Source organism: Mus caroli, chromosome 17 (genome assembly GCF_900094665.2).
Source record: "Mus caroli chromosome 17, CAROLI_EIJ_v1.1, whole genome shotgun sequence".
NCBI classification, from domain to species: domain Eukaryota; kingdom Metazoa; phylum Chordata; class Mammalia; order Rodentia; family Muridae; genus Mus; species Mus caroli.
In genome coordinates this window covers 74,666,275-74,676,791 of record NC_034586.1, presented here as the reverse complement: position 1 = coordinate 74,676,791, position 10,517 = coordinate 74,666,275, and the positions used below count along the sequence as shown (strand labels likewise).

General features: G+C 42.1%; 2 protein-coding genes across 2 annotated transcripts in view; one reads left to right on the top strand and one right to left on the bottom strand.

Moving 5' to 3' along the window:
• Ndufaf7 (NADH:ubiquinone oxidoreductase complex assembly factor 7) overlaps positions 1-4,102 on the bottom strand; it is a gene marked incomplete at its 3' end in the record, with an annotated part of 9,496 nt that extends 5,394 nt beyond the window's left edge. The window contains exons 1-4 of the mRNA XM_021185814.2: positions 4,041-4,102; positions 3,585-3,748; positions 2,622-2,702; positions 1,550-1,660 (exon numbers count right to left, since the gene is read on the bottom strand). Coding sequence (XP_021041473.1) covers positions 1,550-1,660; positions 2,622-2,702; positions 3,585-3,748; positions 4,041-4,077 — 393 coding nt within the window. The remainder of the gene's footprint in view (positions 1-1,549; positions 1,661-2,621; positions 2,703-3,584; positions 3,749-4,040) is intronic.
• Positions 4,103-4,172: 70 nt separating this feature from the next.
• The window catches only part of Cebpz (CCAAT enhancer binding protein zeta), a 16,970-nt gene continuing 10,625 nt past the window's right edge, over positions 4,173-10,517 (top strand). Inside the window, exons 1-4 of the mRNA XM_029470919.1 lie at positions 4,173-4,367; positions 5,318-6,810; positions 9,008-9,239; positions 9,825-10,011. Of these exons, the coding sequence (XP_029326779.1) occupies positions 4,212-4,367; positions 5,318-6,810; positions 9,008-9,239; positions 9,825-10,011 (2,068 nt within the window). The 5' untranslated portion in view covers positions 4,173-4,211. The remainder of the gene's footprint in view (positions 4,368-5,317; positions 6,811-9,007; positions 9,240-9,824; positions 10,012-10,517) is intronic.

The following is a 10,517-nucleotide window of genomic DNA, read 5'->3' as shown; positions in this document are numbered from 1 at the left end:
GCATAGTGCTATAATACGTTTGAGTGTAATGTTCATATATTTATTAATCCAATCAATAAATGTGTATTTTATAGATTTAATTTGCTGGAACTATAATATGATAGTTCCTTTATTAGCTATTAAGGAGAATTTGTTATACTTTGGGTGCTCTTAAGGCATCTAGGTAAATTAGGGTTTATATATTAAAACAATACTTAAAACAATTTGTAAAATAGGTCAGACTATGGATAACTATATTTTAAACTGTAGGCATAATAAACTTTTTCAATAATAAATTAAAATTGAAAATAGTAGATATCAAATCAGTGTATTGTCAAGTATGTAGATTATATATCATTTCTGCATCACAATTTGCATTTCCTTAATTGAAAATAAACCTCCAAACAACACACCAATTTCATCCTTAAAATGTAGTAATGCATCCTCTGCATCAAAAAATATTAATTATGTAAATTCATCTTTGGGGGAAATAAATTTGCTACAGGATCACAATTGGACCTCTGTCACTTGTTAAAGAATGAAAACTTTGTTACTTGGAATACAAATTAGTAAACACTTGAAAATTCTTTGCATTATTTATTTTAAACTTTATTAAGAGCAGTAGATTCATAATATAAAATAATTACCTGTGAAATCCATTCAATGGGATAGAAATATTTGTGAGAAATTGAATACAAATGTTCTTTGTGGATCATCAAATATTTTTGAAAAGGATATAAGAGTCTTCAAATGTAAATGTCAATTATATTTGAAGACCATTGTGAGGGGTTATGTTTGCCATTTGATACCTTTAAGATAGTCATCAACTAGTTCTTGGTAAACTTTTCGAGCATTGAGTCAATGGAAAGCCCATTAGTACTCAGATTAAATTTCAAATTTAGAAACTCGATTCTATTTTATAAAAGAGAATAAACATTGTTATACACTTTTATTATTAAAAAAAATAATAAAATAAAATAAATAAAATAATTTATCAAAAAATTAAATCTATAATGATTCCATTTTTACATTAAATTGCCAAAAAACATACAAGTTGCCTTAAAAAATATTGATTAGTTTCAAAACAGCAAAAGCTTAAAGTTTAATAAATATTACCACATATCCCTTTAAAATATCTTTACAGAGTTCTAGGCAAAATGACAGGAAAGAGCAATAAAAGAATATCCCCCACTAGGACTCGGAGATGCTTGGTTGGTAAAGAGCCTGCTGTGCAAGCCTGAGACCTGAGTTTATCCCTGGTACCATGTCCTGCTGGCACACACCTTTCATCCCCACCCTGGGAAAGCAGAGGCAGGAGAAGGATGGAGCTTTCTAGCGAGTCAGCACATTTCCAACTCGATGAGNGATCCTGTCTCAAAGAGTAAGGGAAAAGCCAATAGCAGAAGTCACCAGTGTCAGCATCTGGCCTCCACATTACTCTGACACTGGATTTTAGTTGACAGATACATATAAGAATTAGAAAGTAGGACTGAAACCCCAGATTAATAAAATTTAAAAACTAGTTCAGAAATAGAAAGAGGGATGTAAGAGAGGTTCTTTTATTACTTACCCTCAAAATATCTGCTGTGAGGGTGCCCCGACCAGGGCCAAGTTCCACCAGCTGGAACGCTGGGCTTTTTCCAGAGGCTATCCATTCACTAACAAACCACACCCCTAGTAGCTATGACAAGAAAAAACATTAAAGTGTTAGACCATAAAACTCACTGTAAATATATACTTTATACCAAAAAGCAAAACATTTACAAATAATCCAATATAGGTCATTGGANATACATAGATATATACAGATGCACACACATGCACACACAGATCTGAATGCACTGGAACTTCACTGGGATTGTCAGGTCACAGAGTGCATAGGAANCTCACTCTCAGGGTGAAGGGTGTTAAGCCCCATGGCACAAATAAGCAATCACTTATACAAAGGTACCAGACTTTGGGAACAAAAGGACGCAGAACAATTATGCCACTTCTTCTTACTCATGATTTCCACTGTTACACAACCCTTAAATATAATTTACTTTCTCAAGCCTAGATTTCACTTGTTTATGTACTATTTCCTATTTTTAAGTCATCAAAGGCACTTTTAGGGAAGTAAATGAGCCACAACTCTGTTTCTCACAGGGAGACCGCCACTGTGATCTGATTAAGTCATAGCTGGCAGTGAGCTCGCTTGCTTCTCTCTCTCACTCCCCATTCAATCACATTGTTCATGGGTTTCCTCTTCTCAAACCTTTTCTATCTTCCTTTGTCCTTCACGTGTTTCCACCTTTTTCTTTTTTTCTTTTTTTTTCTTTTTTTGGTTTTTCGAGACAGGGTTTCTCTGTATAGCCCTGGCTGTCCTGGAAACTCATCCTGTAGACCAGGCTGGCCTCGAACTCAGAAATCNGCCTGCCTCTGCCTCCCGAGTGCTGGGATTAAAGGCGTGTGCTACCACTGCACGGATTCCTCTTCTTTTTCTATAGTGAAATCTGAGTTTTTCAAGTGTTCTAAGTTTTAAATATTTGAAGAATCACACACACACACACACACACCATAAAACACTATTACACAGGAGCATCGCTTGCTCTGCCTTCAAGTATCTATAACATTTCTTTTAAGGTCTGCATGTTGGTTATTACCTCTCCGAAGATTTGGCTTATTTCAGGTGAAGTAATAAAGTCTCCTTTTTCTCCTAGCATATCCTGATGCACATAATATCCCTGAGTAAAAGAGAAGAAATGGAAAAGATTAATTTTCAAATAAAGCTTTCAAAAGTGCTCCTCCAAAATTTTATGGAACGCTTACAGTGAAGTAAGTATTTACCAAGAAAGTTCCCCCTTCTGAAGTAAACAAAATAAGGACAGAGTCTTTACCTAAATTTTACATAGTAGTAGTCATTTTGCAAAACAGCAATTACTCAAGTAGAAGGGCTGCAGACATGATCATCTCTCTACTCCTTGCCCTCTCCCACTCTTCCATACCAACGCAAAGTCTCACTTTCTTCTCATTTTAGTTCTCCCTGGCATCCATTCAGTCTATTCAAACAGTGTCTTCACTGACTTCTCTCTCCAAAGACTCCCAACCCAAAACTAAATCCAGTGCTTTTTTTTTTTTTTTAATAAGACAGTTACGTCAGTTACGTTTCTTACAAGGCTTAATTATCTGGGAGAAGACTTTGTCTTAACTTCATATCCCAAGTTTTACCATAATGCTTAACCTTCAAGAAAGACTCAAAGCTTTCTTTTAGCCAGGCAGGTGGAGATCACCTAGAATCCCAGCACTCAGGAGGGTAAATAAGAAGATGCTACGAGTTCAAGGTCAACCTCATACATACAGCGTTTCCCTTATACATACAGCGGAAATGCACAACCCCGGTTAGAAAATCAGCATTCCTTTAACTCAGGAAAATCAAACTACATTCTGTCACCTAAACTCCGCGGGAATTTGTCATGACCTCTTTNTTGGCACTGCCCTTTAACGCAAATGACAGATTAGACTATATTCCAAGGACTTCGGCGGTGGCTCAACACCTGATGGCTCTAGAGGCCTTCGGGCTCCTCTGTGTACACACACTGGGTGGTTCACGCTCCCTGTACGTTTACCTTGGCTGGGTTAGTCAAAACCTCTTTCATGTACTCGGCCACAGTGATGGGACCTGTAGACTTTATTTTATACATAAGATGCCGCAGCATCGGTGTCACCCGGTTGCTTTCTGCCGGCTCATTCCCGGAGCTGTAGCATTTCCCTCTCCAAATACAGGGAAGGCCTGAAAAATACGAATAAGCACCGCCCGCTTTAGAAATCTCCATTTCATTTACACGTGCAGCAAGCAGCCTAGAGCTTGCAAGGATGCCTCGTTCATCACTAACTTCGCCCCAACGTCAGGACCCGATGGAGGCAAGGCATGCACCGAACCCATGACTACAAATCCCTCCTCCACACAGCCAAGACTCTCTGTGCACCAGCTTCCTGCTCCAGCCCCAGGAGAGCAACAGAGGGACCAAGGAGCCGCGCCACGCGGTTTCCATGGAAACAGGATCCTGCAAGGGGACTCTCACCCGCGCGGGCCACGCAGCGTCTCACTAAAGCATTCATTCCAACACTTTCGGCCCAGGCTCCGCCCCGGAGGCGGGGTTAAAGGGTTATTTCCTGACTCGCCCTCGCAATAGGAAGTGCGTCACCGNGAAGCGGAAGTAAGCTCCGGGCTGCGCTCGCGTGTCCAGCCCGCCATGTCGGCCGACCNGGAACCTGTGGCGTTCCTTGCCAAGCAGCCCTGGCGTCCCAAACAGGTGACAGAAGATCCGGACGAGGAAGACGAGGAGGATGGCGAGGAGGGCAAGAATGGCTTCTCCCTGGAGGAGGTGTTACGCCTCGGAGGCACGAAGGTAAGGGCCGCAGGCTCTGGGGAAGGGGATGCTCACAGCTGCCGGGAGGGTGGGACCCGCAGCCCAGCCTCGGACCTGCTCTGAGCGCTTCCCACGCTTTTACTGTTACCGCGCTTCAGTGGAAAAAAACCAATTCGGCTTGCATGCTTTCTCCTGGGTTTATGCCTCTTTAAAATATAGGCGATCGGATTCTAACCACGTGGACAAGTGTTTTGAACACGACCGTGTGTGTAATCTCCATCTGCTAGGTTAAAAGGTTGGACCTGCCAGTTTACATTAGCCTTTTATGAAAGTGCCTCTTCCTCCCTACACTACCTCATAAAGTACTTTTTTTTTTTTTTGGTTTTTCGAGACAGGGTTTCTCTGTATAGCCCTGGCTGTCCTGGAACTCACTTTGTAGACCAGGCTGGCCTCGAACTCAGAAATCCGCCTGCCTCTGCCTCCCAAGTGCTGGGATTAAAGGTGTGCTGGGATTAAAGCCACCACGGCCCGGCTAGTACTTTTTATTATTGGAAGGAGTGCTGTATGTTTGTTGGTACACTCGTGTGGAAGTCAGAGGACAACTTTGGAATCGATTCTCTCTTTTATGTGACTTCCGAGGATCGAACCTAAGTCACCAGGCTCCTTGGCATAGACTTGACCCACTGAGCCATCCCCTGCCCACTCAGATAAACCTTTAACCTTGCTCATCTACTGCATTACAAGTGCCTATATCATTGCGATTTTCACTGGATTTTGTGACTGTCAGCTTGAGAATCTTTTCATATCTTGAAGAAGGTTCTTCAAAACCCTTTTCCCTATGGTGTACCTATCTTTGGCACATTTTCCTGTTGGATATCTGTGAGTTTGCCAGATAATAGTGTAATAATTCAGATGTGATGGTTTTTNAAAATGATGTTCTTACTGAAGTTCTGGGTTTGTAATACGACCTTTTTTATGTGTTTCTGCAGCAAGATTACCTTATGCTGGCTACTTTGGATGAAAATGAGGAAGTGGTGGATGGGGGCAAAAAGGGAACCATTGACGACCTTCAACAAGGTGAACTGGAGTCATTTATTCAGAATCTGAATTTGGCCAAATACTCAAAGTCTTTGATTGAAGAGGATGAACCAGAGAAAAAGGAAAACGCCAGCAAAAAAGAAGCAAAACTACTGAAGGTGGANAATAAAAAACAAAAAGCAACAGAAGGAAAAAAGACATCGGAAAAGAAGTTGAAAAATAAGACTGTACCAGAGCAGCGTCCTGAGAGCAGTCCCGTCTCCAAAGCAAAGAAAGATAAACAACCCGATGTGTTTGAATTTCTAGAGAGACAAACACTGTTACTCAGGCCTGGAGGCAAGTGGTACGACATGGAGTACAGCGGTGAGTATTCCTTGGAGCCGCAGCCTCCAGATGTCGTGTCCAAGTACAAAGCCCTGGCCCAGAAGCTATATGAACAGGAAGTCAGCTTATTCAAGAGTAAGACAAATAATCAAAAGGGAGGCTCTTCCACCTGGATGAAGGCCATCGTGTCATCAGGGACACTAGCTGACAGGATGGCGGCCATGATCCTTCTGATCCAGGATGATGCGGTCCACACTCTGCAGTTTGTAGAAACCCTGATGAGCCTTGTGAAAAAGAAAGGCAGCAAGCAGCAGTGCCTGATGGCGTTGGACACGTTCAAGGAGTTGCTCATCACAGACCTTCTGCCAGACAGTCGGAAGCTCCGGGTTTTCAGCCAGCATCCTTTCCACAAACTGGAAGAGTTGTCCAGTGGCAACAAGGACTCGAGAGATAGAAGACTGATACTGTGGTATTATGAACACCAATTGAAACACTTGGTAGCAGAATTCGTTCAGGTCCTCGAGACTTTAAGTCATGATTCCTTGGTAACCACTAAAACGCGGGCCCTGGTAGCTGCCCATGAGCTGCTCTGTGATAAACCCGAGGAAGAAAAGGCTCTTCTTGTGCAGGTGATAAATAAGCTGGGAGATCCTCAGAACAGAATTGCCACGAAAGCCTCCCATCTGTTAGAAGTGTTACTCCGGAAGCATCCCAATATGAAAGGAGTTGTGTGTGGAGAAATAGAAAGGCTACTCTTTCGCTCAAATATCAGCCCCAAAGCTCAGTATTATGCAATTTGCTTTCTAAACCAAATGGTCCTCTCCCATGAAGAAAGTGAGTTGGCTAACAAATTAATTACTCTTTATTTTTGTTTCTTTCGGACTTGTATCAAGAAAAAAGACATTGAATCAAAAATGCTCAGTGCGATTTTAACAGGGGTGAACAGAGCATACCCTTACTCCCAGATAGGTGACGACAAAGTGAGGGAGCAGGTGGACACTTTATTCAAAGTGTTGCATGTTGTAAATTTTAATACTAGTGTGCAGGCTTTAATGCTACTTTTCCAAGTAATGAATTCTCAACAGACAATATCTGACCGATATTACACAGCTTTATACAGGTAAGTGCATGAATGTGGTGAAAACTTTGCTGTGGTATAGCATATATAGTATAGGGTAAAAGGTTGTGTGTGTGTGTGTGTATATACACATACATACATATAGGTATGCATATATATGTACCTATATATGTATACATGCATACTCATATATTTCACATAGGCACCCTCAGCAACTGAGTATTCACCAACGTTGAGCACGTAACACTTTGACACTTGGCTACATTTGTCTTAAGTCTTACTAGAGAGTAAGGAACTAGAACCAGGGGTGGAATTGAAATTCCCCTTCCCCACTACACTCAGTCTAAATCTCCCTCCAGTTCTTCATACAGCTGCTGAGTAATTCTTTCAACAAGTGATTTTTTTTTTTCAGTGCTTATATCTGCTGCCCATGTTCTGGGCGTGGCACCATCAACAGACCTTCCAGCCCTGCAGATCCTTACTGGAAGTATGCTAAAGAATGCGTGTTAGGGGTTTCAGATTTCGGGCTTTGGTTAAGTTGTATTCTGCTTTTTCTGCCTTTAAGCTTTGTTTGTTGAATCACACAGCTGTCCTGGATCTCGCCGAGGCAGGTAGTGCTNCAGTGGAAGCACGTTGGGTCTGCCTTACATACACAGCCAGCAAGCTGTGTTGAGGAACTTTTCTATTTTCTATTTCACTTTTTTATTTTTGAGACAGGTTCTCACCGTTTAGCCTTGAGTGCTCTGGCTCTGAAACCCATAGAGACCCGCCTGTCTCTGACTTCTGAGTGCTAGAATTAAAGGCGTGTTCTATCACACCTGGCCACTACTTTGTTTTTATTTTTTATTTATTTATTTTTTACAGTTGCACATCTGTATCTAACTTAGGAAGGAAAATGTAAAGTAGTGATTAGGAGTGTAGACTTAAGCCACACTTACCATGATCTGAATCCCAGGCAGCAGTTTGCCGTGTTCAAATTGGATAAATTATTTAACTNTCAGTAAAACCCTCCTGGTAACTTGACTAAGCTCATTTTTCGTACTGTATTTTATTAGTAAAATGCAGGCGTGTGCATCCACCTCCACTCACCTTAGGAAGCATCTGGGAGCTGCAGCAGGCGAATGACAGAACTGGAACCTCACAGAGCAGTGCTTTAGGGCCAGGGAGACGGCCCAGGGGATAAAGGTGTTTACTGACAAGATTGCCAACTTGTGTTTAGTCCCCAAGACCTACATGGTGGAGAGAGAGAAGGAACTCTCTGAGTTGTCCTCTCCAGCTTGCTTATCTCCTTCCATAGGCATACACCACACACGCACACATTTNCCAAGAAAACTGTATAAGGGGAAAGCTTTATTTGGGATAATTAATGAAGGCTTTCGTCAGTGCCTGATTGGACCCCTCATTTAGGAAAACAGCACATGGAGGAAGCTTATAATAGAACAGTCTGATTCCTTTGACCCTTGGGAGAAAAGGCAGGGAAACCGAGGACTCTGAGTTTAGGAAACTGCAGAGCATAAACATAAGACAGAGAGAACATTAGAAGAACTGAACCTATTTTAGGGGCTGTGGACATGCAGAGAACATTCTGGACTGGGACGGTGTGTATGAGGGAGTACATGCTTAGTCCATTGGGTCACATCTGAAGGACTCAGAATTTCCTTTTTCACTACTCATAGGTGGTCTACACTAGAGCCGTGTTGGGGGTGGGGAGGCTGCCCCGCTCCCCTCAAGAGTAAAGAAAGGCAGACACTTGGGTCATTTCATCTGTGCTGCATAGGACAAAGGTTATTTCATCTTGCCTCCCAGGGCTCNGTCTTTATTTTGTTAACAGCTCACTGTGTAGCCCTGGCTAGCCTTAAATTTGCTATGGAAATCAGGCTGACTGAATTTAAGAGCTGCTGTCTCTGCCTTCCAAGAACTGGTTAAAAGCAGATTGAGTAGGTGTTAGCTTTTGTTAATTGACGTGTGTGTAACCTTTCACGAGGGGTTTGTATCACTATTTAAAAAAAAAAAAAAAAAAAAAGAAAAGAAATCACAAAAAAAGTGGCTCTTAACTGATGATGTCTTTCCTTTGTACCAGTGTGTTCTTTCTCTCCGGGGTCATTGATTCTCACAATATATGCAGGAAAGGTATCCCTAAGATGAGGTTGTTGTAATGGTTGTGGAGTCTGTAAACTGTGACTCCTGGATGTGAGGATGACTTTAGGAATGAACATTTGACCTTGATTTCATTTGACAGAAAGATGTTGGATCCAGGCCTGATGACATGTTCCAAGCAAGCGATGTTTCTCAACCTGATCTACAAATCTTTGAAAGCTGACATCATGCTGCGCCGGGTGAAGGCGTTTGTGAAGAGGTTGCTTCAGGTCACCTGCACACAGATGCCGCCATTCATCTGTGGAGCGTTGTATCTTGTGTCTGAGATCCTTAAAGCAAAACCAGATTTAAGAAGCCAACTAGATGATCATCCGGTGTGTTCTCTACTGCTTCTTGACCTTAGTGGGTGCTGGTGTGTTGGGTGGGGGCTTTTGTGTGTATGTTTTTCTTTGCTTTACTGGCGGTAAGTTAGTTTCTCTGGAATGTNACTTCTAGAGTTGGAAGGAGCCAGACTTCACTGCCAGGTGTACAGCTNAATAGATGGGCAGCTTGCTTGACTCCTCCATCTATTACATCAGAAACTGCACTACATTAGAAATTGCAGTCATATAAGGGAATTATAGGTGATTATGGAATGAGTAGACCCTTTCCGTCCATTTCCTCGGTTATGAAGTAGAAATAAATAGTAATAGCACTGGTTGTCATGGTTTATAACATGACAGATGTTTGAGGATTCGGTTGTAAAATCTCTTGGTTGAGAACTTGGCTCTCGTGTTTAGGAAGAGAGTCTATCTTCTGTCTCCCCTGGGTGGCCGTCAGGCCTGGAGTTTCACTTGATTGCTGTTTCTTCACCTTTTACCAGAATTGCAATGAGTCTCTGAAACTCTGCACCACATAAATGAATACAGACTTCATTACAGTTCCCATTGATTAACAGAGTCATTGATACATTTCGTTAGGAATCTGATGAAGAAAACTTCGTTGACGTGGGAGATGACAGTGACGATGAAAAGTTTACCGATGCAGACAAAGAAACAGCAACAGATGCAGTAAAGGAAGTGGAGTCGACGGAGACAGAGCCTGAGAGCAGCGCAGAGACCGAGAAGCCGAAGGCCGCTTCCTGGGTGCACTTCGACAACTTGAAAGGTGAAGTCCTTTGGCTTGTTCCCTTGAACTTCTAAACCACGGGATTCGTTTCTTCTGTGAGCTTCATATCTCTATGAGCACACGTATTCACGGGCGTGCGACAATTCTGGAGGTGCAATGCATGGCCATTGTGTGTGCTGAGCAAGTAGTGAACTACATTTGCAATCATGAAGTGAAATGTTGTTGGTAGGGAANCACAGATAATCTTCATTAACAGAATTACGTGTTTTAAATAAATCTTGGAGATCAAGCAGATGCCTTTGAGGTGTGGGAATTAGGTGAAAACTGATAAAATGATGTACACTGTGAATCATTAATTTCTGTTCTAAATAAGAGTTTGAGCCTCATCGAGCCACTGTAATCAGCACATGAAGGCACCCACCTGTGGGCCACATGAAGTTTGATTCCTGAATGGACCTGTATTTGACCACAGCTCTACGACCCTTTTTGATTTTTGTGTGGCTGTCATATTCATTGTTTGCAGTTTCTTACAGAAAGCTTTTTTT